This window comes from Peromyscus californicus, unplaced genomic scaffold (assembly GCF_007827085.1).
Source record: "Peromyscus californicus insignis strain IS unplaced genomic scaffold, ASM782708v3 Scaffold_4__1_contigs__length_199733344, whole genome shotgun sequence".
Lineage (NCBI taxonomy): Eukaryota > Metazoa > Chordata > Mammalia > Rodentia > Cricetidae > Peromyscus > Peromyscus californicus.
In genome coordinates, this window is record NW_026294562.1 from 174,942,253 (window position 1) to 174,969,085 (window position 26,833).

At 50.8% G+C, this 26,833-nt stretch overlaps 1 protein-coding gene across 3 annotated transcripts; it reads right to left on the reverse strand.

Annotated features, from left to right (window-relative positions):
* Nucleotides 1-508: 508 nt before the first annotated feature.
* Supt5h (SPT5 homolog, DSIF elongation factor subunit) lies at nt 509-26,183 on the reverse strand. Of its 3 annotated transcripts, none has more exons than XM_052763062.1 (30): nt 26,058-26,183; nt 25,725-25,808; nt 18,079-18,241; nt 17,376-17,441; nt 16,826-16,837; nt 16,359-16,428; nt 16,175-16,243; nt 16,018-16,083; nt 15,787-15,817; nt 15,415-15,483; nt 12,287-12,538; nt 10,699-10,788; nt 10,530-10,600; nt 9,347-9,452; nt 9,108-9,201; nt 8,892-9,028; nt 6,844-6,999; nt 6,623-6,769; nt 5,528-5,674; nt 5,315-5,440; nt 4,283-4,367; nt 3,932-4,042; nt 3,756-3,858; nt 3,520-3,647; nt 3,329-3,434; nt 2,818-2,976; nt 2,544-2,712; nt 2,246-2,449; nt 925-1,020; nt 509-848 (listed from the first exon to the last, which is right to left on the reverse strand). In XM_052763062.1, exons 2-30 carry the CDS (start codon nt 25,797-25,799, stop codon nt 702-704), a joined length of 3,255 nt encoding a protein of 1,084 aa, XP_052619022.1. In that variant the 5' UTR covers nt 25,800-25,808; nt 26,058-26,183; the 3' UTR covers nt 509-701. The 3 variants fall into 3 exon arrangements, with proteins under 3 accessions (XP_052619022.1, XP_052619023.1, XP_052619024.1); XM_052763063.1 differs by lacking the exon at nt 26,058-26,183 and adding an exon at nt 25,914-26,041; XM_052763064.1 differs by lacking the exon at nt 16,826-16,837.
* Between the last annotated feature and the right edge of the window lie 650 nt (nt 26,184-26,833).

Below are 26,833 nucleotides of genomic sequence, written 5' to 3' on the forward strand. Positions count from 1 at the left end.
GTTCTCAACCTTCCTAATGCTGTGATACTTCAATACAGTTCATGTTGTGGTGACCCCCAACCATAAAGTTATTTTCATTGTTACTTCATAACTGTAATTTTGTTAGTTATGAATCATAATGTAAATATCCGATATGCAGGCTATCTGGTAGGTGACCCCTGTGAATGGGTTGTTCCACTCCCTTCCCAAAAGGGTCAGGACCACAGGTTGAGAACAGCTACACAAAGGGGACCCGCTGTCCTCAATGGGACCTTTGCCCAAATAGGCCATGACTCTGTGACCCGCCTCCCCCAGTCTTCGAGTAGCTTGGATGATAGGCCTGAACCACAAGGCCCAGCTCTAATCCTCTTTCTCCTGTCCTCTACATCCTCTCAAGAGCCCTTTGGAATCCTAGAGCCATTATTTTCTCGCTGGGGAAACAGACTTAGAATCCAGTTATTTGCCCCAATTTAATAACAACACTTAAACAAGACAACCCTTCCCACCAACACACACACACACACACACATACTTTTCAATCAGCTTCTCTTTATTGAAAGACCTGAAGACAAAGGCAAGCTGGGGCAGCAGAAAGAAAGTGGAAACTTTTCTGAGTCTGCTCTGACATCTAGAGTATCAGGAAAGGAAATCCTCCAGACTCAGGGTTCCATGCTGGGCCAAGCAGGGCCGCTTGCTCCGTGTTTGCACGGCACACTTGGGCTTCAGGCCTCCAGGAGCTTCCCTAGGAAGCGGAGGTTCAGGATCTTAATCTGCTGGTCTTCTAGGTCCATTCGGATGATGCCATCCTCACCATCAATACTCAGTAGGACCCCAGTGGCCTCTCGGTCCTCACCCAGAATCACTTTCACCTGGAGGCAACAGTAAGTGTCAGGCCCACCAACAGCAGCCATGCCCCCCTGGGCCGTCCTACAGGCCCCATCCTACCTTGTTGTTCTTGGTGGGGGTGATGGGCTCCAGGTGCTCACTGGAGATGCTGACCACCTTCTCACTGTCTTTCAGGTACACAGAGCACATGCCTCCCTGCAGAGGGAGGGATAGCCTGCTCAGCCTGTCCTGTTCCCAGTGCAATCTGGAGCCCACCCTCCAAGCACCACAGGCTATCAGGATGAGCAGTTAAGGCAACTAAAGGACACACTAAAATGCAGCTAAATCAGCCAGGCATTGTGGCACATACTTTAATCCCAGTACTCAGAGATGAGGATCTCTCTGGATTCCAGGCTAAACTGGTCTATATATCTTTGTTTGTTTTGTTTGTAGCCAGGCTGGCCTCAAACTCAGAGATCCGCCTGCCTCTGCCTCCCAAATGCTGGGATTAAAGGATGTGTGCCACCAAGCCCAGCTTCAGGTCTCAGCTTCAATGTCTCCTCCAGAAAGTCCTCCCTGATTCACCGAAGTTGAGTACAGTGCCGCCTCAGTTCACCCTGCTCCCCAAGCCTTCTAGGCTTCTCAAGCCAGTTCTGCCCACTCTGGGGACATATCTCTCTACCCCAACTCAAGGTGAGGTTTGTGAGGACAGGCTCTGGGGCTGATTGGTCCCTGGTGTTTAATCAGTCCTATCAGAACATCTACTGGAGGGTTAACAAGGTGCAAAGCCTTCCTATACCAAGTTTGGCTCCTGAAGAAAAGTATAAAGGTGCTCTCCTCCAGAAAGTTACACAGATACACTGAGCACCCTCAGCCCCAAATGCAGACCAAGCTAAGGTTGACACTCAACTTTAGGCAACAGGTGGGTAACATGAAGAGCTCCTCAGACTCCTAAGACTCAGCCTGAGACAACAGATGTTTTCTGAAGGCTGAAGGACTAGCCAGACAAGACCGGATGGAAGACAGGGGTGGCATGTGCAAAGGGTGAGAACTCAGTGGGCCTCTGGGAGCTTGAGCCTGGGGGTGTCAATGCCTGGCCCAGGGGGCCACTTGGCACACTACTGAGTTCATCTTTCCAAAGTCACCACGCTCGAGTGTGCCAGGTGCCCAGGCCTGAGCTATGAGCACATGAGGCAGAAGGACCCATCCCCTGGAGTCACAGACACTCACTCCAGCCTTCAATATCTGTCCACCACAGCATACCAGACACTATAGTTGGAAAGTTATAACTAAAACTATAAGTAAGTAAGTTAGGGATATAGCTCAGTGGTAGAGCACTAGCCTAGCATGGATGAGGCCTAGGGTTCCGTCCATAGCACCACAGACAAAAATAGGTAACTACAGAGTTAGGGGCCCTGCCCACCCCCGGGACACTACTTACTGTGACACTGCGGATGACGCCTGTCTGCCCCACTACTTGTGTGTCCAGATAGGTATCTCGCACCTTCACCTGGATATCAGTGGTTACCCAGTCACTGGAGTTCTGTTCAATGCCTGAGCCTGGTGTATGTGGGTTGTAGCCTCCAGGAGAAGGAGCTCCAGGGGTCATCGGACTGTAGCCAACAGGGCTGGGGCTGGGACTGGCCTGAAGGAAGAGGAATGAGTGTCTGGAACAATCACAGGCCTGGCCATCCCAACCGAGGCCCACCTCTTCCACAGACTTCTGTGGCATGGCATACCTGATAGGCCATGGGTGAAGGTGTGGGGTGGTAGCTGGCCGGGGAATGGGTGTTTTGATAGCCTGCTGGGCTTGGTGCCACTTGGTGGTAGCTCTGGGGGCTGGGACTGGGCTGATAGGACCCCTGTGGAGAGGGGGCAGCGTAGGGGGAGAACTGGTCCGTGTTGTACCTGTAGACAGAAGAAAGAGGTGTTAGTACCAACAGAAAGGGTCAGAAGGTAGGGCGGTAGGCAGCTGTGTGCAGGGCTTTTCGGGCTCGGCCCTGGTGGACTCACATGGCTGGCGTCCCTGGTGTCTGCGGGTTGTACTGTGGATTGACCTGGGGGGATGATGGGTCTGGGTAGCCGGGTGTTTGGGGATTCGGGGTTCCCCCATATGCCTGTGGGGATGGGGTGGGCTCGTCGTCAAAGGCATACTCGTATTCCTCCTCAGCCCTGGTGGGACAGAAGTCTGTTGAGAATGACGGGCGGTAACAAATTTGACAATGCTTGTAGAACAGCACTAGACACTGGATCCTCAACTGAGGCAACTGTGGTCTGACAGAAGCCCCAGACAAAGGCTTCTTGACACTAAGGCAATGCCACAGCTGAGTCGATGGTGCAGAGGGACAAGGCCGCCTGCTCAAGACCACACACCTGGCAATGTCTCCAAGCACAGAGTAACGTATGTTAGCTGCATGCGATGCGGACAGGACACTGTATTCCCAGCCTGGAGCGGGCACCACAATATTCAAACACAACCACTCACACCCTGGCCAACACAGCCCATCCTAAAAACGGCCCTCACCTGGAAGGTGTGTTTGGGTTGTTGGGGTCCCAGGCCCCACTCTGAGCAGGAGTGCGGCTCCCATCATGCAGAGGCGTCTGCGAGCCATAATGTGGAGTGCGGCTACCTGGATAAAGTAAAGAAGCATGCTCTTCATTCTATCCTATCTGCTGGGCGCTCTGCCTCATCCCTAGTATTGTGGACATACTTACCATCCTGCAAAGGTGTCTGGGAGCCATACATGGGTGTTCGGGAGCCAGAGCCGTACATGGGTGTCTGAGAGCCATACATGGGTGTCCGTCCATAGGTGGAGGTCATGCCACCTGGACGCTGGGAGTCACTGTGGACATACAACAGTGGGGTGGGTGGGATTCCTAGTATGCCCATGCTGGTCCTCCCTAGGCCCAGCCATCAACCCCACACTGGTCTTTCCTAAGCCCAAACGTACACCGTGGTGAGCCGCTGGCGGTCTACAGAGATGGTCTGGCAGGTAGAGTGCAGTTCTACTCGGGCCGTGGATTCCGTGGCATCCTTCACCACACCAATGTAGCCTATAAGGAGTTAGGCAGTCAGGTGGGGGGACTCTCCATCACAGCCCCTGCCTCCCCACACCCCATGGCTCACCTTTGTAGGGTCCCTGGGAGATACGCACAGTCTGGCCTATGAGCTCGTTATCTCTTCGCCCTCGACCCCTGCTCATGCCACCACCTGAGCTACCAAAGCCACCATGCTGGCCTGTAGGTGGAAGGATGTTGTGGGGCCACAGGAATTATGCCTCTCTCTTACACTGTGCCCACAGCCAGGACACCCTCAAACCTCTCTCTACCAGCTTCAGCTGCTCTAGAGGGTTAGGGGCCCCCTCCACCCACTCCCTAACCCTGAGGCCTTCCTTGACTCCACTCTGGGTCACAAGGCTCTCAAGCTGACCACTCAAGGCTCCCCCATTCTGACCTTTGAACTCTGACCCCATCTCACCTTCAGCACTGGGGTGCATGGGGCTGCTGATCCGGGGACTCATAGGAGTGAAGCCACCAACAGTTAAATTGGTCACATCCCGGGGCTGGGAGAGGGATAAAGAGTGAACAGCCAGGCAGGAGATAGAGGTGAAAGGCCTCCAGTCCACTCCCCACAATGTCTGGCCTAGATTCTGCTTGCAGCAACCATCCATCCTTTTTCCAGGGACAAAGCCCCATCTCCTAGGTGAGGAAGTGCCACCTCTCTGCCTCTGTAGGCCTCTCCATCAAGAGGCCTGGGTCTCCCCTCACCAAGATAAGCACTTTAACCAAAATGAGTCAGAAATTTAAGTCCCTAGTGACATACAAATACGAGTCAGGGGTAAAAACACCCTATCTGCAGGCACTGGGGTCCCCTGTTGGCCCCATTTCCTTATTTTTGAGACAAGGTCTTGCGTAGCTCACGCTGGCCTTGCACTTGCTGTGTAGCCAAGAATGATCTTAAGCAGAGCTGCCTTTGCCTCACTTCCCAAGTGCTGGTACTGCAGGTGTGTGCTACCACAGCTTGCTCCAGATTTCCTTGTCCGTATCTGGCCCTGCACAACTTCCCTGCCAGTCCTGTCTCAGAGCCCAGGCAATGGCAGCTCCTGAGTTACACGGTGGTTCTGGATTCCTTCACCCTGATCTCTGCTGTAACACACACGTCCTCTATCTCAACCAGTGGTCCCCTGACCCGGTCTTTGCATTGTACCATCACTTCTGGGAAGAGGAGCACACAGGAAAGGAAGCCCCGACAGTGAAACCTGCCGCCACTTCACTTTCCTCCATATCCTGATGAATCAGCTGCAGGAGGGTGGAGACTTTATCTCCTTTGCAGATACCCCAGGGTGTCTAGTACTCAACATGCAACCCACAAAAGTGACAAATGACAGGAGAGCAGCTCAAAATCCCAAAGAAACCTTTCTCACCTTCCCCAAGGACTTGGCAGTGAGACCTACTCTTACTCAGTCCCACCAGCCTGGTCTTGCCTCTCCTGGGGCCCTGACGTTCTCACCTTTGAGCCCCCAGCCAACACCAGGTGTCGTGCCTTGCAGACAAACATTCCGCCATTCTCCACCAGCTTCTTGCAATGCAGGAAGGCAAAGCTGCGATACAGATGGCGGATCTCGCCCTCTCGGCCCTGGGCAGAAGGGGGGTCACATGCTGGGCAGGGAAGACCCCACCACAACTCTTTTAGACTCACCAAGAGAGCAGTGCTGACACTTACTGAGTGAGGGCCATCGATGACCTTGACAATGTCCTTCACATGGATGTTGTTCTGATCTGAGTCCAGGGCCACAGCAAAGCGGTTGTCCTTTTTCTGAGTCACGGCCTGGTGCCTGACAGTCACCACCTTCCCGTGCATGTTCAGAACCTTTGCGGGGGGAAAAGGACGCAGAGGATGAAAGGGGATGAGGTGATGTGAGATGAGCTGTCCCTTCCTCAGGGGAGATAATCCTGAGATCCCGAGCCCTACATGGCATCCTGATTGCATGAATGTGGAGCAAAGTCAGAGCACCAACCACCAGGCCCTAGGTCAATCACAAACATTCTAGATCATTCCAAAAGATCCTTTGGAAGGTTGTGGTGTAGCTCAGTTCAGAGTGCTGGCTTAGCATGCACGGAGCTCTGTGATCCCCTGCACCACGTAAACTGGACATAGTAGCAAACGTCTGTAATCTCAGCACTCCACGTGGAGGCAGCCACATGGGAGAAACAAAAGGCACTTTGGGAGGAGACTACCTTCCTGACTGAGCATCAGGGGCATGGGAGGAGGAGTCCACTGATGATCCACCCCTGCTAAACTCTTCACACACTTCCTCTGAGAGGAATAAAATCACAATTCCTACTTTACAGTGGCCCCAAGAGGGTAAGTCATGAGGCCAGGGTCACGTGGGACAGAAGCAATAGAGCTGACAGACTCAGGGTCCTAGGTGCTAGGCTAATGCAGACATGGGGGAGGGGAGGGGAGGGCAGAGCTGACACAGACTCGGGGTCCTAGGTGCTAGGCTAATGCAGACATGGGGGTGGGGGAGGGGAGAGGAGGGGAGAGCTGTGGCAACTATAGCATGACATCTTTGAAAAAGCACCAAATACTGAGACATATTAAATTCTCAGCCAATGAGGTAGATCTCCACCTAACTAGGTGTGAGACTTGAGGTAGACAGGAAAAAAATGACAGGCCACTTGCCAGCATTACACAGACAGGCTTCAGGAGCCTTACCAAGTCTATAAACCAGCACAATCTGTAAGCCTGGTCACCACGCTCTACCACCTCCTAGGATGGGGGGCTCTCGGGACAGGAGTGAGCGTAAAGACACACCTGGAAGGTCTCTCGCTCTAACCGCACGATGACACCCACAGTGCGGGGATCCAGCTGCACCAGCTCACCCCACTCATGCTGGCCCCCGACATCTACACCTGAGGCTGTCTCTGAGCAGAGCTGCAGGTCCCGGGGAAGCACCTTCAACTGTGGAGACAGTGGAAGCGGTGAGGCAGGCCCCAGGGAATTACCTACTAGGGTCCCCTCTTCCAGGCACTTACCTCATGCATGGTGAGGTCCGAGAAAAGGATGACAAAGTTCTCCTCCACCCGCACAATGAGACCTGTGTCACCCTCGAATCGGCCAGCAATCACTTTTACATGGTCCCCCATCTTGAAGTACTTCCGAAGTTCCTGGGCTGGGAACTCAAGCATGTCCTAGGAGATGTGGCCACAGGGACAATAAGTACGTAAAAGAAACCATCATCACCTGTCCTACTCACCTTTAGCATCACCTCAATCTCAGCCAAGACCTGCAGACCTACTGCAGCTCCCTATCACCCACCCACCACCGGAGGCCACCTGAGACACTTGCATGGCTCCTGCGGAGACAGCTGCCTCAGGCAGGGCTTTGAGCTGGACAACCCTCTACCACGGAGAGGGCCAGCCCCGGTACCACATGTACATGCCTGAACCCACAGGCAGCTTGTCCTCAGATACGTGGAACTCTCTTGGACTAGTATTTTGATGCCATTCCCTAAGCCCAAAACACTGTATGCTGACACCAACAACTCGTCATACATGTGCACGCACACACGCAAACACCTCTGTGACTGAAAGCAGGCACTGACCTCAGGTTACTCCACAGTCAAACCCTAAACCCAATGAGACCCAGACATGCCACTCCTCAGAAACAACAAAGGCAGACAGACTATGTCATTATGCCATGACAGACTGGAAGTCAGTCCTTCAACAACACATCGGGAAACAGCCCATGAAGGGGACCTAGTGACTGCAAGCCAGTCAGCTACTAGAGAGGACGAGGCAGGAGGACCACAAGTTCAAGGCTGGCTTGGATAAGTTAGCAAGTTTCGGACTCAAAAAGTAAAAACAGAACCAGTGAGATGGCTCAGCTTGGGTAAGGGAGCTTTTTGCCAAGACTGACAGCCGGAGCGCTGTCCCTGCCCTTCTTCCCCGTATACAAACACAGTCATTAAATACAATTTTTTAAGTAAAAAGAGGCTGGGCATGGTGGCAAATGCCTTTAATCCCAGCACTTGGGAAGCAGAAAGCAGGTAGATTTCTGTGAATTAAAGGCCATCCTGGTGTATAGAGTAAGCTCCAGTCCAGCCAGCGCTACATAATGAGTCCTTTTCCAAAAACAAACAAACAAACAAACAAAAAGAGAGAGAGAGAGAGAGAGAGAGGGCAAAGGAGATCAGCAAGATGATTCAGAGATAAGGGAGCTTAAGCCAAGGGAACAGACTTTGACTTCCATGTATGTGCTGTAGTATATGCACACACAAAATAAATAAATGTAAACAAAAACAAAAGAGCACCAGGCAGTAGTGGTGCACAACTGTAATCCCAGGCAGAGGCAGGAGGATCTCTGAATTTCAAGGCCAGCCTGGTCTACAGAGTGAGTTCCAGAATAGCCAGGGCTTTACTCAGTGAAACCGTCTTGAAAAACCAAAATAAATAAATAAATAATGGAGGGGGTACACAAAAAGAATATAGCTCGCACTCGGGAGGCAGAGCCAGGCAGATCTCTGTGAGTTCGAGGCCAGCCTGGGCTACCAAGTGAGTCCCAGGAAAGGCGCAAAGCTACACAGAGAAACCCTGTCTCGAAAAACCAAAAAAAAAAAAAAGAATATAGCTCAGTGGTAGAAGCCACCAGTGAGGGGCTGGGGGGTGAGGCTAAGAGATAGGGCATTTATCTAGCAATGTGCAAAACCCTAGGTTCTGAGTATCACACACAGGCACCAAAAAAGAAAGGGGGGGGGCATCCCTTGGGTGCATTCTTCCTCTCCTCTAAAAAGCCACACACAGAGGTACACATCACTATCAGGTTGTCCTTCCTCATAAGCAGGTCAGCCCAGGCCACAGTATGTACCCACAAAGTCCCCCACAGACAGGCAGAATTAGGCCTGAGAAACCACCGACACCTGCAGAATTCCCCAGTCACAGAAAATAGGCCTGAATACTCTCAGCAGACCATCAGCACAAGGAGACACAAAAAGGTCCAGACATGTCCTCCTCAAGGGCAGGAACCACTGCCTGGACCTACACACAACCTGCCATGAACAGACAAGCCAGCCCTGTGGTGTCACCTTGAGGTCCTCGTGCTTGGGCATGATGGTGATCTTGTTGCCGTCCACGCTGAGAACCTTGCCCTGCAAGTTGATGAGCTCACCCTCGCACACCTCCACATTGTCCCCAGGCTGGAAATTGTGTTCCCGCTCCTTCCCTGAGGGAACAGTGCAGGGCTGACTGGACAGCAGTCTCCAGGGCCACCCTCCTCCACAGCCAGGTGTGAGGCCACTTACCTGTGCCTTCAGTCACCACCTCCAGGTCAATGCCCTCAGGCTGATCTTCAAACTTTTCCAGCTCTGACAGGGTGGGCTTCACACCCTCTGTAATCTGAGACCCAGGGTGAAGGGAGGAGAGGGACAGGGGTCAGTGTTACCGCCAGCGAGAATCACTGCCCAGGACAAACCACTGGAGACCATGGCTCCAGGGGGAAAAAAGGCACACCACCCCATGAGCACTGCCCACTGGGCCTTACCACAGCAGACATGGCGAAGCTCTTGAATAGGAAGCCCTTTCGGCTGTAGCGGTTCCCCTCGAAAATGAGGAAGTCACCATCGGAGGCAACATCGCCCCCTAAGGACCTGAGATTTGGGGGAGGACAGAGATGGTAAGGGGGTGTGTGATCCTTTTCCTGAATGGAAAAGGGGCTCAAGACCCTCCAACACACGACTTTGGTAGCTTAAATGACTTTTCACACCCCAAAGGCCAGCTAAATGAAGGGACTCCCTGCCTTGGTGATCACCGGCTGCTGTCCCTATTCTCACTGGACAGTGAGTGCCGGGCACATAGCAGGCCCTCAGAAACAACCGTGAATAGACATTGGTCTTGAAGGGCGGGAGCAAGAGTCCCTGCATGTCCTCAGCTGTGCAGACACCCCCAAACCCGGGGACACCAGAAGCAGGGCCTCATTCTCTAGCAGAGGGAAGGTGGACTCAGGCAGACAGGAGTCAATTCTGTACCTTAACCCCAACCTAGACTTGTCAGGGCCCTCCACCCTGCACACAGGGTTCAAGCAACTTAGCTTAGGCCCCCAGGACAGAAAGATGGGGGCCACTATAGGAAGATGTTTGCCACATGGTGAGTCTGGCAAGGGGAGCAGTGTGCTCTGATGGGCACTGAGGGGGTCCCCTCTGCCCTCTGCTGAAGCATGGCCTAGTGGTGGAGCATGTGGACAATGTGCCCAATGCCCTAAGTTCCACCCTAGCACCAAACCAAAAATCTGCCTAAGGGCCCTTACACACAGCGAGCGGGGTCCAGAAAAACCCGTGTCCCCTCTCTCTTTTGCCCATCACCAGGAACCCCAGCCAGTCTTAAACACACACACAAAGTCAATGACTATAACTCTGGGAGACTGGGGTAGTGCATCACTATTAGCAACACGCAACAGACTGAGATGTGGCTTGGTGGCTGAGTGCTTACTTAGCATGCATGGAACCCACCACTCAGTCCTCAGGACCAAAGGAAGAAAAGGGAAAAAAAAGAAAAGGGGGGGAAAATCTGCAGCAGAGGAAACTGAGGTCCGAAGAAAGAAAGTGCCCACCTGAGGCTAGACTGCCCAGCTACGCGCTCACACACCTGCGGGGATGTCCCTAAAGAGGACACCAAAGCACACTGTGCCACACAACCAACAGCCAAGCCTGGTCCCTAGGCAAGCTCACCTGATCTTCTCAGCATCAAAGAGCCTCTGTGGAGGCCGCTTGAACTTGGTCCTTTTGGCAAACCAGTCTTTCTGTGGAGAACAAGGGCCACATGTGGGAGAGGTGAGGGAGGAGGGCTGGCTACCAGCAAGGATACAGTGTCCCCAGCAGGCACCACAGCTTGCAGTACCAAGCTCATGCGGGCTTTGATGCGGTCATAGTCGATGCGTGGGATCATCTTGAGGGAGATTGTGTTCTGGCTGGGTTCAACGTAGTCCACCTGGCGGAAAACAGCAGGTCAGCAGGGCTCATCTGGACTTCAGTGACCCTAGCAACCTGAAGGGAAGGTACTAGAGTGGCCAGAGAAGGGCATGGTAGAGATCTGCTTGCTCACAGCTCCCAGAAACCTCTCTGCCCTGACCAACACTTCTTAGCACTGAAAATGAACATATACCACCTACCTGCCTTCCCCACTTGGATGTCTCAAAGGTCCCACAAACATAAGACCACAGCCTAATAATGGCTGTTTTCTCCAAACTGCCCCCTTTCCCATAACCTCCCACTCTATTCTGCTTAGGCCACAGCCTAAAGTAATTTTTCAAGGATGACGCTGGACTTTTGACTCTCCTCCTCTACCACCTGAATCCTGGGATTATAGGCATGAACCACCAAGCCTGGTTTTATACAGGGCTGAAGACTGAAGCCAGAGCCTCCTACATGCTAGGCAAGCACTCCACCAACTGAGCTCCATTCCCAGCCCTTTCTTTCCCATTCCACCCACCCATCCAAATGCAGGGGATCAAACCCACAGCCTCATGCAAGCAAAGCAGGCAACTATGAGTTCAGAAGCCCTGGCAGTCCTTCTCAATTCCTTCATTCTTATGCACTCACAGGTCCCAGCAGCTATGAATGTTAAGATCCCAATCTTCCCAGCTGGGGGAAGCAGTAGAGCATTTACCTAGAACCTACCAGTGGGGCTTGGGGTGTGGCTCAGCTGAACATTTGTCAAGAATGTGTGAGGCCCTAGGTTCACTTGCCATCATATAAGAAAATTTACAAATTGGACTACATTTCATAGAACCTTCCCATCTCTCCACAGTGACACCACAGACTTACAAGCCTTTAATCTCAGCACTCCAGAGGCAGAGGCAGGCAGATCTCTCTGAGTTTGAGGCCAGCCTGGTCTATATATAAGTTCCAGGCCAGTCAGGACTATATATTAAGATCCTATGTAACAAAACAAAAGGACCTACAATGAACCATGAGGCCTATCACCTCCAAACTCAGCTGTGTCTCTCACTACCCGATCTAGACATCTTGATTTTATTTATCCTGTATGTGTGGAGGGGAGTCTGCATGTCTACCTGTATCATGTTGTATCTGGTTCCCTCAGAGGCCAGTGAGCATCAGATCCCTGAGGATTGGAGTTACAGAAGGTTGTGAACCACCACGTGGTACTGGGAATCAAACCCAGACCCACAAGAAGCACAAACCACTGAGCTATCGCTCCAGCCTTGTCCCAGGCATCTACTTCACATGCCTACCTTCTTCCTCACACAGCCCATGTGGCTCATCACCACTCCCTTTCCTCAGTCTTTACTCAACTTGCCTTTGAATGTCCTAGCGACAGCCATCACCTCCTGTGTGCTCAGAGCTAAAGCCTCACCTTGCCTCCCCACCCTGAGGGAAGCTCTGTTCTTGGCTCTTGGAAAGGGAAAAGGAAGAAAAGAGGCAGTGTACAGCAGCCTGGCCCACTCAGCTGCTCCATTGGCTCCCACCTGAGCAATGTCGTCTTTGTAGATGCCACGCTTGAGGCGGACCCAGGACTTTGGCTTCAGGTTGGCCACCTCCTTCACCACCTTCAGTACATCAGTCATCTCCTTGATAGGCACCATCTGCTGGTTCCAGTAGCCAAGTCGCAAGTTGCCCACACCCTCAATGGCCTGCTTCACATGGGTTTGCTTGTAGGCCTCCACATAGATGTAGCCCTTCACGTGCTCTGGGGCAACCACTGACTTAATCTGCAGGGGCTGGAGACAGAGGTGGGAGAGGGGGAATGAGGAACACAGCTAGCCAACAGTCAGGACTGCTACTCTCGGGCTCCTCCAGAGCTGAGTCTGCGGGAGCATATCACCAAGTGGCACAGGTACTGGGATGGTCACAGGAACGACAATGGAAGCTGGCCTCAAATCCTTGTTCCTCCTGCCTCCACCTCCCAAATGCTGGGACTGCAGATGTGCATCACCATGTCTGGTTTTATGCAGTGCTGAGGACCAAATCCAGATCTTCAGGCATGCTAGGCAAGTACTCACCAACCAAGTCACATCTCCAGTACTTTCATTTTTTGAGACAGTTTCTCATGTAGCTCAGGTTGGCCTTGAACTCCTAATCCTCCTGCTGTAGTCTCCCAAGTGCTAATAATTCAGGTATGGGCTACCACATCTGGCTAAAAGGTTTGTGTGTGCGTGTGTGTGTGTGTGTGTGTGTGTGTGTGTTTAAAACCCAAGGAGGAGAATGAAGGGGGCTGGCCATTCCTCTGGAACTCTGCCCAGCCTGGCTTGGTGAGGTTCCTTGATCACCCTTTCCTTCCTGTCTTCTCGGATTCTTTTCCCCAGAGACATCCTGAGGACCCCACCTGTCACACTGGCTGATCATGTCTCTGTGGGTGGGAGAAATGTCAGTACCCTCCCACCCACAGAGTATGAAGTATGGCCAAGGCAGGCAGGTGCCGAGGGCCAGACCCTCTTTGGGGGTTGTGGGTGGGTCCTCCTTCTGCTGCTGTCCTGCAATCCATGACAGGTAGGGCGTGGGGTACACAGACATCGGGATATTTGTATTCTTTTTTTATTTGTTTGTTTGTTTTGTTTTGTTTTTTGAGACAGGGTTTCTCTGTGTAGCTTTGCGCCTTTCCTGGAACTCGCTTTGTAAACCAGGCTGGCCTCGAACTCACAGAGATCCACCTGGCTCTGCCTCCCTCCCAAGTGCTGGGATTAAAGGCGTGGGTCACCACTGCCCGGCAGGATATTTAATCCTGTGACATTAGAGAGGCTCCTGCCTCAGCAGGCCAGCCCCTCCTCCTCTCGGCTACATTCTTGTTGCTCAGACTATATTTCAATTAAAAAAAAAAATCTAGTTAGATGTGGTGGTGCATATATTTAATCTCAGAGCTGGGGTGGGGAGGGGAGGGGCTCCCAGAGGCAAGCCGATCTCTGAGCTCGAGGCCAGCCTGGTCTACAGAGTGAGTTCCAGGACAGCCAGCGCTACACAGAGAAACCTTGTCTCGAAAAAACAACAACTGGGCAGAGAGATGGCTCAGAGGCTAAGAGCACTGGCTGCTCTTCCAAAGGTCCTAAATTCAATTCCCAGCAACCACATGGTGGCTCTCAACCATCTATAATGGGATTTGATGCCCTCTTCTGGCATGCAGGCAAACATACAGAGCACTCATACCTAAAAAAAAAATACATAAATAAATAAAAATTTCGGCCAGGTAGTGGTGGTGGTGGTGCAAGCCTTGTAGTCCTAGCACTTGGGAGGCAAAGGCAGGTGGATCTCCATGAGTTCAAGGCCAGCCTGATCTATAGAGTGAGTTCTAGGACAGCCAGGACTACACAGAGAAACCCTGTCTCAAAAAACCAAAACCTGGCTGGGGAGATGGCTCAGAGGTCAAGAGTATTGGCTGCTCGGTTGGGAAGAGGGAGGACAGGGGAATCCATGGCTGATATGTAAAATTAAATTAATTATAAAATAAAAATATTTAATTAAAAAAAAAGTACTGGCTGCTTCCAGAGGTCCTGAGTTCAATTCCCAGCATCCACATGGTGGCTCACCACCATCTATAACTGTAGTCTCAAGAGATCCAATGCCTTCTTTCTGGTGTGCATTTGTACATGTAGACAAAGCATCTATATACATAAAATATATGAAAAAAAAACCAAAAACACTGAACTAAAAACAAAACAAAAATTACGAGTATTTATGTATACATGTTTCTGTAGTTGTGTCTAAGGAGGTCTGAGAAGTGTCAGATCTCCTGGAGCTGAGTTACAGGCAGTTGTATAATTGTGAGTGCCTGATGTGGGGACTATCAAACTCCAGTCCTCAGCACAAACAATATGCATCACTAACCACTGAGCCATCTCTCTAGCCCTGGCAAAAAAGTTTTAATTTACACATAGACACACAGACACACACAGACACACAGACACACAGACACACACACACACACACACAGACACACACAGACACACACAGACACACACACACGCACGCACAGAGCACTAGAGAGATGGTTCACTCATTAAGAGCATTTGCTTCACAAGCATGAGGGCCTGAATTTGGATCCCTAGCATACATGTAAAAAGCCAGGGGTAGGGAGATATGGAATGAGACGGAAAAATCTCCGGGGTTTGCCAGTCAGCCAACCTAGCAAAAAAAAAAAAAAAAAAAAAAATCCAGGTTCAGGGAGACCCTATCTCAAGAGAATAAGATAAGGCAGTGACCAATAGGAAAGTATGTGATATTCTCTCTGGCTTCTTCATGAATGCACAGGTGGACGTACCTACAGACATCACACAATACTGCACATGCATATGCATACACCCCAAAACAAAACAAGGGCTGGAGAGACGGCTGAGCCATTAAAAGCTAATGTTCACAACCAAAAGGGCAAGAGTTCAGTTTCTATTACACACAGCTGTTTCTCCAGCTAAAAACAAACACCACCAACAAAAACAAAGTCCCAGGAAGGCAGAGCACCCCTAAATCCAGGCAGTGGTCTTATTCTCTTGTTCTAGTTCAACTGTTCACTCACTCACTGCACAGCTCTGCTTGCCCAAGGGCACCTAGTGCCTATAAATGTCTTTGCACCTGGGCTCAACCACAATCTGCCCACTCCCCGACTGACCGTGTCTGTGAACTGGTAAGCGATGAATTTGCGCATCAAGGAAATCGCTGTGGCTCGTTCCTCCCCAATCTGGAAAGAGAGGTGGATTTGGAGACCTGAAGAGCAAGAGAGCAGGACACAGGAAAACTGACAGGAAAAAGGAGAGGCAGGGGCAGGTGGAGGGCAGGAAGGTGAAGTAGGAGAGATGGACTGCAAGAAAAAGACGTGAGGGAGATGAGAGCAGAAGAGGGGGAAGGGGGCAAAAAGTGGGACAGAGAGAGCCAGGAAAAGGAGCACAAACAGGCAGCTACAGGACCAGGAGACTAGCTGTGCAAAAAGATCCAGAGAAGATGTATGATCCTCCCTACAGCAGCCCAAGGCCAGAACACGCACCTTACACTTGACAGTCCACAGGTTGGGGTCCCTATATAGCACAGGATAAGGAAGACAAGGTTACCAAAACTGTCTCCTCAGTAAGACACGATCCACACCATCTGCCCTCCAGCCCAGGGCCCAGCTCTTAACGACTGCACACAGAGTTCTCATTTCCCCCGCCCTTCTGTATGTCTACAGCCCATATGGGATTCCCACCTTTGGCCGTCCACCCTTCTCCCACTCTCTTACTTGACTCCCGGGAGCAGCTGCTGCTGGGTAATGTCATCCGAGAGCTCATCAGACCCTCCATACACCCTAGAGAGAGAACAGCAGTGGGAAGGAGGGGAGCCCCACCAGACCATACTTGCTTTCCACCTAGGACCACCTGCGCCCACCAGGCACTTACGTCTCTCCCACGGATGACTTAGCGTATTTCTTCATATAATACTCGCCCAGTTCTTCTTCCCTCTGGTCCCTGGGGTACGAGGGAAAGCAGTCATGAAGGAAAGTGGAGGACTGGAGGGCAGGCTGACCTACCCCACATCTGTCCCAGGAAGCTGGGTCCCACCCAGCTCTCTTCATTTACTTACCTCCAGAGATTCTGCAGACGGCGAGCCCCAGAGCGGTCTTCATCCAGGACAACGTTATCAATATTGGAGGCTGGAAACAAGAGGCACGGGAGAGTCAGGCTGGAAAAGGGCTTGGGGAGCTCAGGGCCAGACCTGGCCCTGGGGCAGGAAGACACCTGGCTGAGGGTGTCCCCCCCCCCGTCTCCCCCCATCCTCTGTCCTACTCAACTCCCTGCTTCTCATCACGTGCTCAGGGACAGGTCCAGTTGTTGGGGGGCATCCATCAGTTCTCCACCTCACAGTCACCATCTAAGCACGCCCTGAGCTCCCCCTGCCTGTACTACATCTAGTACATGGACACAGAAATGCATAAGCTTCCTAGGTCAGACCCCCAAGACTGCCTATCCCTGTACCCCATGTAAGTCACAGCCCCAGGGCCACATAGGTTATGGGAGGAGAGCCACAGACCACCCTTGCCCAGTTCTTACCTTCAATCTCTTCTACTTGGAGGAAGAGGAGAAGGTGGTGGTGGTGGTGGTGGTGGTGGTGGTGGTGGTGGTGGTGGTGGTGGTGGTGGTGGTGTGGTGCAGGGTAGACAAAGTATGAGCCAAATTATAGCAGCGAAATCAACCAATGGGGTGGGGCGGAGGGAGGGACACAGGAAGGTCAAAAACCAAAAGTAAAGGCCAGGCACCAGGTGGGTGGGGAGAAGCCGAAATGTATGAGGTGCACAGAACGAAAATAACAGGGAAGGGGGCACTGGCCCAGCAAGTGGGGGGTATTGTGGGGCAGAGCCCACCCACCCTACACCCCACAAAGGGATACCCAGAATACTCTCCCCACAACACCACCCGCCCCCACTCATGGGCCTCAAAGGAAAAGGGTTGGGGGAGCCGTCTCTCTGGCAAGGACAGAAAGAAGCAGGGTGAAGTGAGGGTTGGGGTGGCTGCAGGATGGGGTGTGGGGAAGGGCTCAGAAGACACCCTCCCAGGCACAACCCACGTCCAACACGGTCCTGCAGGCAGGTCCCACACACACCTTTCTCCAGGATATCTTCAGCTCCATCTTCCCACTGGTCCTCATCCTCATATTCATCATCTACATCTGAAACGGGAAAGCCAGGCAGTCAGCAGGGATGAAAGGTGACCTCAGGACAACAGCTCCAAGAGAATGAAACATCCCCTCTGAAAGACAAGCCCCAGAAATCCAGACCTGGACAGAGGCTCAGAAAGGTACGGCATTCTTTACCCAAGGTCGTACCACAAAGGAGGTGTCACGTGGATACACCTGTTTCTAAGGGCCAGTTCCCCCACCCTACCTTAACCAGACATATCCCTTCTAAAAAAATTACAACCAGAACTAGCATGGTGGCACACACCTGTAACCCCAAGCATTCTGAGTCAGGCCCCATGGTGAGGCCATTCATCCCAACTACATGAGAAGTTAAGCAGAAAACTGCAAGTTCAAGGCCAACTTAGGCTACACTGTCAGTTCAAGGCAAGCCTGAGCAACTTAGCAAGACCCTGTCTCAGAATGAAAAGTAAAAAAGAGGGTTGGGAGTATGCCTAGAGTCCACCAGTGAGGCTCTGGGGATAGGGCTCAGAGAGGGCCATTCCTTTGGAATAGTCGATCCCCACCACCTCATATGCATGCACACACACAAAACTGGAGGCACAGATGCCTCATGTCTCGTCCGTCTCCTCTTTAAGCTTGCCCAATGCTTCCAGGCCCTATGACATACCAGCCTCATCCAAAATGAATCCCCCATGGCGTGGTTTCTTTGGGGGCCGGTCATCATCTTCTTCCTCTTCCTCCTCATCGTATTCTTCTTCTTCCTCCTCCTCCTCTTCCTCAGGCTCCTCTTCCTTTTCACTGCCTGCTACACTCCGTCGTTCATCCTCGGCCTGTAGGGTTCAAGCAGAGTTGGGGCGCCAGAGTTCTACTATCCCCCAATCCAGAAACCCTGATGTCACACATACACATCCAAACTGCCCTCACAGTCCCAATCTTTACCAGGTCTCTGGTTACTGTCCTAACTCAAGTGACAGTCCAGCCATGACCCGGCCACCCAACCAACCCCTGGAAACCAATCCCTTCACTAGATCCCTCACTCTGAGGGCCATTAAACGGCAGTTCCTTGTGCCAGTCCTCAGCCCTCATCTCTGTGTTTCTTTAAGAGTCTGCTCCTGACTCCTGGATCTATTTCAGGTGCTTAACACCCACCAATGGATGTCTCCGGTGCTTCCCTTGCAATCCCTCAACATGCTATTTATCCTGAGGCTCCAATCACTTCACGTGTGTGTGTGTGTGTGTGTGTGTGTGTGTGTGTGTGTGTGTGTGTGTGTGAGAGAGAGAGAGAGAGAGAGAGAGAGAGAGAGAGAGAGAGAGAGAGAGAGAGTCATTTAGTAATGCAGACTGCCTTGGAACTCACTGTGTAGCCTAGGCTGGTCTTGAACTTGTGGCAGTCCTTCTGTCTCTGTTTCCCAAGTAGTGGATTATAGGTGTAAACCCCCACAGCTGGCTTCCACTCACCTCTTCAAAGCAGCTTTAAATGGACCTAAAGCTCTGTCTAGGACCATCATTCCCCCTCATCCCACACCTCTCTCACTAGGCCATTTACCTTTCATTACATCAGCTCCCCCATCTGCTGCTGATGCCCCCACATGCCTCTACTTCTCCACTTTTCCCAGAAACAGAGCCCACCACCCACATGCAGCAGCCTCTGAGTTGTCTCCCTAGATATCCTCTGAGTATGCCAGGCCAACACAACAGTCTCTGTGTCCCAATGTGTCCACAATGCTGTCCCCCTAGCTATGCTGTCCAGCTCCCTGAAGGCACCAGATCCTCACGCTTTCTGCCTGTGAATGTCACTGCTCTGATCCCTCCCTATCGATACATCCCAAGTCTAGGCCACCATGCTGCCTTCCAGCACTGGATCCTTGCCTTGGCCTCCTCAGGAGACCCCCGGGTTTCTAATCCCTGTTCTGTAGACGGATTTTTCTTTGAGCCACCAGCTCACAAATAACTACACAGGGACTTATTAATTATGAAAGCTCGGCCTTAGCTTAAAGTTGTCCCACTAGCTCTTATAAATTCAATGAACCCATTTATATTAACCTTTCTTTCTCATCCTCTATGTCCAACTCGTTCTGCGTCTCTCTTGCATCTAGATTCATCTCCTCTTCCTTTCTCTCCCTGGGAATCCCACCTATACCTCCTGACTAGTTATTGGCCATTCAGCTTTTTATTACACCAATCAGCAAATACATCTTCACAGTGTACAAATATCCCACAACACTGTTCTGTACCAGTCACAAACAGATCCACACAAATTCTGCTGCCCAAGCATTAACCTTTAACTCACCACCTCAAGGCTTCCTCCATTTCCACATTGTTACAACCTATTTATCCAATTTTTTTTATATTTCTGTTTTTATTTTAAATCTGCTTATTAGTGTGTGTGTGTGTGTGTGTGTGTGTGTGTGCGCGCGTTCATGCCTATGTGGGTAAATGCCAGATATATGCAGGTGCCCTCAGAAGGTGTAAGATCCACTGGAGCTACAGTTACAAGCAGCTATGAGTCACCTGGCCTGGATGCTGAGAACCAAACCCAGGTCCTCTGGGTGAACAAGTGCTCTTAAACACTGAGCCATCTCTCCAGTTCAGTTTTTTCTTTAAATTCACTTAATTATTTCTAAATAGCTTAAGAGACAACAAGTAAATTAAAAATATATACATGCATACACACACACACACACACACACACACACACACACACACACACACATCAACTCTGGGCATGGTGGTGCATGCATTTAATCCTTTCTCTTAGGAAGCAGAGGCAAGTGGATCTCTGTGTGTTCAAGGCTAGCCTGGTCTACATAGTAAATTCCAGGCCAGCCAAGGCTATATAGTGTGACTCAGCAAGATACTGCTGCAGTCTATGGGCCGAGCCTTCCCCTGCAACACCCAGGCTCCACAATCTCAAAAAAAAGATGGTCAGGACACCAAAGCACCAGAAGGACACTCCAGGCTCCAATCCAACGCAGAGCTGCAAAATTGCAAGGGAAGTAACACATACCCTACAGCATCAGTAAGTACAGCCTAGATCTTACCAATCTACCTGAGAGCACCTCCAGTCACCTGGTCCTGAACCATCTTAAGTGTTGGGAAACCAGCAACTGACCCTGAACCTGAAGCTAGGCCAGTCAGGGCTACAAAATGCAACCCTGTCTCAAGAAAAGGGGTTAAAAAGATACAATGTATATACATGTAAAACTGACAAAAATAAACATTGTTAAATGGAAAAGTAACTAATATGTATCATATCTGAATCAATATGTACATTTGACCTTGCTTGGGGCTGAAGCCACGGCTCAGCAGTTACAGGCATATGTTGCTCTTCCAAAGTTCCAAGGATCAATTCCCAACACTCATACTGGGCAGCTCACAACTGCCTGTAACTCTATTGCTAGGGGATCAGAGCCCTCTTTTGTTCTTGAGGGCACACTCCCAACACATAGCAGCATACATTCACACAAACACACATACACACTAAGAAAAAAATCTTTATTTAAGCTGGGTGTGGTGGCACTTTAATCTCAGCACTTGAGAGTCAGAGAGGCAGGCAGATCTCTGTGAATGAGGCCATCCTGACCAACATAGTGAGTTCCAGGAGAGCCATAACTACATAGTGAGATTCTATCTCAATATATAAATAAATTTTTAAAAACCTCAAGCTGGGTGTGGTGGCACATGCCTTTAATCCCAGCACTTGGGAGGCTGAGGCAAGTGGATCTCTGAGTTCAAGGCCAGCGTGGTCTACAGAATGGGTTCCAAGGGGAAAAAAAATCCATTAAAAAAAAAAAAATCAATATTGTCCCATTCTATTTTAATTGCATGCTGAATTATAAATTTTATACATTTTATTTAGTTGTTGTTATTATTTTGCCCACTAATAAATGTGACCAAAGACTTAAAAAACATACACATTTGCCTGAGTCTGATAATTCGTTCCCCTGCCATGACTCCTTGGCAGGATTGGAAGGAAGCACACACCCTGCCCAATGCCAAGCTCTCTTTCCAGGGCCTTCCTCTCAAACAATTCCTCTAGCTTCTTCTGTTCTGCACCACTTTGTATGATGTGGGTATTTTGGAGGTTTCTGTTTGGATTTGGGGTTGACTGGCTGGAACCCAGGGCTGTGACAATGCTTAGCACATGCTCTATCATTGAGAGCAACCCCAGCCTCTAAAACACACTCTGCCCTCTCAGCAATGACATCCACCATACCAGTCCTCTTTATAAAGAGCTGTTCTAGGGTGTGGTCTTGGTAGATGGGTCATACCCAAGGTGTATATAGCCAGCACAAACCTGGACTAGGCAGGTAATCAAAAAAAAAAAAAGAAAAAAGACAGGAAGTGGGAGGTGATGAGAAGGTGGAGGAGAGACTGGAAGGAGCAAGGAATGGAGGGGTAAACACCAAAATACAGTGCATAAAGTTCTCCAACAATTAATAAAATATTGTATTGTGGTGGCGCACGCCTTTAATCCCAGCACTCGGGAGGCAGAGCCAGGCGGATCGCTGTGAGTTCGAGGCCAGCCTGGGCTACCAAGTGAGTTCCAGGAAAGGCGCAAAGCTACACAGAGAAACCCTGTCTCAAAAAACCAAAAAAAAAAAACCTATTCTAGGCCGGGCGGTAATGGCGCACGCCTTTAATCCCAGCACTCGGGAGGCAGAGGCAGGCGGATCTCTGTGAGTTCGAGGCCAGGCTGGTCTACAGAGTGAGTTCCAGGAAAGGCGCAAAGCTACACAGAGAAACCTTGTCTTGAAGAAAAAAAAAAAACTGTTCTAGCCAGGCATGGTGGCACATGCCTTTTATTCCAGTACTTGAGAGGCAGAGGCAGGCCGATCTCTTAAGTTTGAGGCCCGCCTGGTCTACTGCCAACACTGCAAGAAAAAAGGTTATTCTTGGGCTGGGGATGTAGCTCAGTAGTAGAGTCCTTGCTTAGGATTCACAGGTCTGGGTTAGGTTACCAGAACCAACGAAGAAAAAACAGAAACAAAAACCATTCCTGTTGCAGGCAGCCTGCTCCCTTTCCCCTAGGTGAAGCAGGCTCCTCCACCACAGCTATGAACAGAGCCACTAAAGGCTCAGGCAGCATTGGGTCCCCAGCACTGCCCAACCCAGAGCAAGCAACAGATGCCTTAAGAATATCTGCTTAAGCCGGCAGTGGTGGCGCACGCCTTTAATCCCAGCACTCGGGAGGCAGAGGCAGGCGGATCTCTGTGAGTTCGAGGCCAGCCTGGGCTACAGAGTGAGTTCCAGGACAGCCAAGGCTACATAGAGAAACCTTGTCTCGAAAAACAAAAAACCAAAAAAAAAAAAAAAAAAAAAAAACCAAAAAAAAAAAAAAAAAGAATATCTGCTTAAGGGATGTGGCTAGGCTTTCTCTGCTGCTTCCTCCCTCCCAGATCTCCACCATCATGAGTGGCATGCATGTTCCCAAGAAGGGCTTGTCCCTGTTGGTGCTGTCCTATCCCCGTAGACATCTATAACTCCAGTTCTGGGGGATCCAATGCCTTCTTTGAATCTATCGGCACATGGGTAGTGCGCAAAAATACAAGCAGGCAAAAACATTCATACATAAAAAATAAAAATAAGTAAATCTAAAAAAAAAATCACCGCCCCCGGTGTGGTGGTGGCCACCTGTAGTCTCAGCACTCAGGAGGCAGATGGGCCTCTGAGTTCACAGCCAGTCCAGCCTGGCCTACATAGCCCGTTCCAGGCCAGGCAGAGATACAGGTAAGACCCTGTCTTAAAAATAAAAACACTGAGAAGAAAAAAAAATGGATTTCCTGACTAGGTGACAATAGCTCACGCTGCAATTGTTTTTACACATATATTCTGTGTGTGGGCTCATGTGTGGGGCAACCTTCAGGAGTCAGTTCTCTGTTTCACCATGTGGATCCTAGGACTCAAACACAGGTCCTTGGACTTGGCAGCAAAAGCCATGTCACCAGTCCAAGGTCTCACAGTTTATTTGGGTTTTTTTGTTTTGTTTTTCAAGACAGGGTTTCTCTGTGTAACAGCTCTGGCTATCATGGAACTCGCTTTGTGGACCAGGCTGGCCTCAAACTCACAGAAATTATCTGCTTCTGCCCCGAGAGTGCTGGGATTAGAGGCATGTGCCATCACTGCCTGACTTACATCTTACATTTTAAAAAGCTAAGCTTTCTAGGCCTGCTTCAAGCCATCTTGCCACTATGTCCCTGGCTGGGTTCCAGAAAAGCCTTCTTCCCTGAAGCAAGGGCTCCTGCACACAGCTGTATTCCCTGGGGGCTGGACCACAGTCTTGGGTGTGTGTTGTTTTTTTGGGGAAACAATCTGAGATTGTAAGCATGAACTGGAAGGGCCAATCCATACAGTGAAAGACCCAGAGAAGACACCAAAGAACTCAGGAGCCTGGTAGGCAGCACTACACTGCTGCAGTTCTTACTCTACCACACTCTCACACTGCCGTCAACACCCCTGCAGGACTGTGTATCTATAAAACAATCTCTGCCTACGACTTAGTTAGCTCAGGAAGGGAGGCTGTGAGCCCCAGTGCCACACTTGGAGCCCCTGCTGAATGAAGGAAGGGGATGAGAATGGGAAGCCAGCTGATCTCCTTCACAGCAAGCAGCATACTGTTTGCTTGACAACCTAACTATCTACAGAACACAGGACAACATCTGGCCCCAGTCTTCAACAGCTGGGGCAGGCCTCATACCTCCTTGGTGTCAACAGTCAGTCAGGAGGTGACTCATGAGTCTGACGAGGTACCCAGTGAAAAACCTCTGCAAAGAAGGAACCAGGGACCCTGGTCTCATTACCACCAGGCTACAAGTGCCAGCAGTGACCTGAAGCCATGAGTCACTAAGAGCTTGGAACAAAGGCTAGTCCTGTCACGCCCCACACACACCTGCCGCCCTATATTACCATGGCACCCCATGCCTGCCTGGGAAGAGAGGACCAGTCCCAAAGGCACACAGACTGGCAACTAACTACCTACAGAAGACAAGCAGACCATGTAAGTAAGTGGGTACATCAACGGAAACCTATAATCCTACACCTGAAGCCCTCCAGGACACGGATCCATGACACCTTTCCTTTGCTAAACTCTGCCATGAGGTAAGCACAATGATAAATGGCAACTGATATAAGCCAGGACTGGAGAAAGCCCTAGTGTGCACAGAGCAGGCGGTATGGAAGTACTGCTTAGTAGGAGAGCACTTGCCTAGCATGCCTGAGGCCAGGGGTCAATCCCCAGTCCTGTAACAGGAGGAGATGGCCACTTCTGTGCTGTCAGTCCCTTCTACTTCCCACTGAAGGGGACAGGGACCTGCAGCTTCAGGTTACTGTCTGGCAGCTGAAGCCTGATGATGACACCAGGGTCCCTAGTTCCTTCCTCACATAGGTTTTACATTGTAGATGGTGAAATGTTTGAAACCACTGACAACTCACTAAAGAAATTAATTTAAGGCCCAGCCCAAGAACTCCCTACACACGCACACGCAATTCTAAATTTAAGGGAATCGCAACTCAGTGGTAGAACTCCTACTTAGTGTGTACAAAGCCCTGCATTCTACCCCCAGCAACATTATGGCTTAAATTCACACGTTTCCTATGTGCCTTGCACAGAAATTTAATACAGTATTTTTAGTGCACCAGTGTTTTTGACTTTGACCTGTTACATTAGGTCGGGTGTGGAAATTTCCATTTGTGGCATCAATATAGGGGCTCAAAAAGTTTCGGATTTTAGAACATTCCAGATCTTTGGTTTTCAGATTAGGAATGCTGAACCTGTGTATCTTCTATGTATTGGCTACATTTATTCACATTAGCAAATACGTGTTCGCTTATCAGTTGTTTATTTACATTTTAAAATCTGTTAGCAGGAGCCCCAGGACAAAGAATTGTGCCTGGCACACAGTAGGCAATACAAACACACTTCCGGGAGAACTGGGCATACCTAAAAACAAAAACACAAAAGATAGACTAACAGCTGAAGCTGTAACTCGACGACAGTGTATCGATCTAGCACGACTAAAGCCCTGGATTCAATCCTAGCACCGCAAACAGTAATAAGAAACAAAGTGAAGCAAATCGGATACATGAATTTAAAAGCCAATGACGTCTGAAGACATCACCTAATGCCTCAGTGTATCTGGCGCACCCCACCTTCCAGATCCTGTCCCTCTGCTCCCCGCTGACTTGCCTACTCGCCCATCTGTCCGGACAGTCTGGAAAACCCCAGCCGTCCCGAGTCCCGGGCTCCGCAGGGGCCTCTCTGCCCGGTCCCTGTCCCCAGGCGCAACGTCTGCCCCTAGAATCCCCATCGCTGACCTCGGCCTCCTCCGCCTCGCTGCTGCGCTCGCTGTCCTCCTCCTCGGAGAAGTTGCTGTCCTCGCTGTCCGACATCTTCCGCAACTGCAGAGGGAAACAGCGGCCTCAGCGCACCCCAGAACCCGGAGCTCCACCCCGAGCCTCAGTTTCCCTGCAAGTTCCACTGGGGATGAAAATCCCTAGGCGCACTTCCTGCTGCAGCCTCGCTCCGGCAATCGCCAACGCGAGTTCCGCCGATGCCAGCTAACCCATGCCGAGTCTCCGGCTCCGGCCCCGGACGCTTCCCGAGCCCCTGTCAGCCTCCGGGCCTACCGCCTCAGCAGACCCTCTTACCGAGTACTTCACACCTGAAGCTTCCGCGCCAGCTGCGGATCACACAACGCCTAGCTGGCCTGACGTGCTCTCGCGCGAGAACTGCCGCGTGAGCCTCGCCTAACGCGAGATTTTTCGGGGCCTGCCCTGAGGTCGGCATGTGGGGGCCGCCATCTTGGAAGTGGCTAAAGTAGCTTAAGCGGATTGTAGAGCCGCCATCTTAAGAAGGTAAAAAAAAAAAAAGACTGTTTCTTCGTAAACCCCTAAGCCTTCCTCAGAGGTGTCCTAAGTGAGGAAACAAGAGACTCGCTTCACACCGCCACCCTCGGCACTCGAGATCCTAAGGACCTAGACCCAGGTCAAGTCCTAGTTCCTGAAAACAATCTTAAAACTTGCCAGTTTAGTGCAGCAGGCTTCATTAATGACTTTTTTTTTTCTTTTGAGACAGGGCCTCGGGCTGGAGAGATGGCTCAGAGGTTAAGAGCACTGGCTGCTCTTCCAGAGGTCCTGGGTTCAATTCCCAGCACCCACAGGGTGGCTCACAACCATCTGTAATGAGATCTGGTGCCCTCTTCTGACCTGCAGGCGCAACACTGTATACCTAATAAATAAATCTTGAGAGAGAGAGAGAGAGAGCGCCTCACTATGTATCCTGGCTGATCTGGAACTCACAGAGATCGCCCGCTTCCGCTTCCGCTTCCGTGGTGCTGGAACTACAGGTGTGCGTCACCAGGCCTGGCTATTAAACACACTTTAATAAGGACGTAAGATTGAGGGTGGAGCCGGGTGGTGGTGGC

What these genes read in the sequence shown, in the direction of transcription:
- Supt5h (XM_052763062.1), bottom strand. Translation starts at nt 25,799, where the DNA reads ATGTCGGACAGCGAGGACAGCAACTTCTCCGAGGAGGAGGACAGCGAG. An exon ending in TGTGGACTGTCAAGTGTAAG is followed by an intron (nt 15,484 to 15,786) that starts GTGCGTGTTCTG and finishes CTCTCTTTCCAG; the next exon opens with ATTGGGGAGGAACGAGCCAC. An exon ending in CTTCACCCATGGCCTATCAG is followed by an intron (nt 2,450 to 2,543) that starts GTATGCCATGCC and finishes CTCTTCCTTCAG; the next exon opens with GCCAGTCCCAGCCCCAGCCC.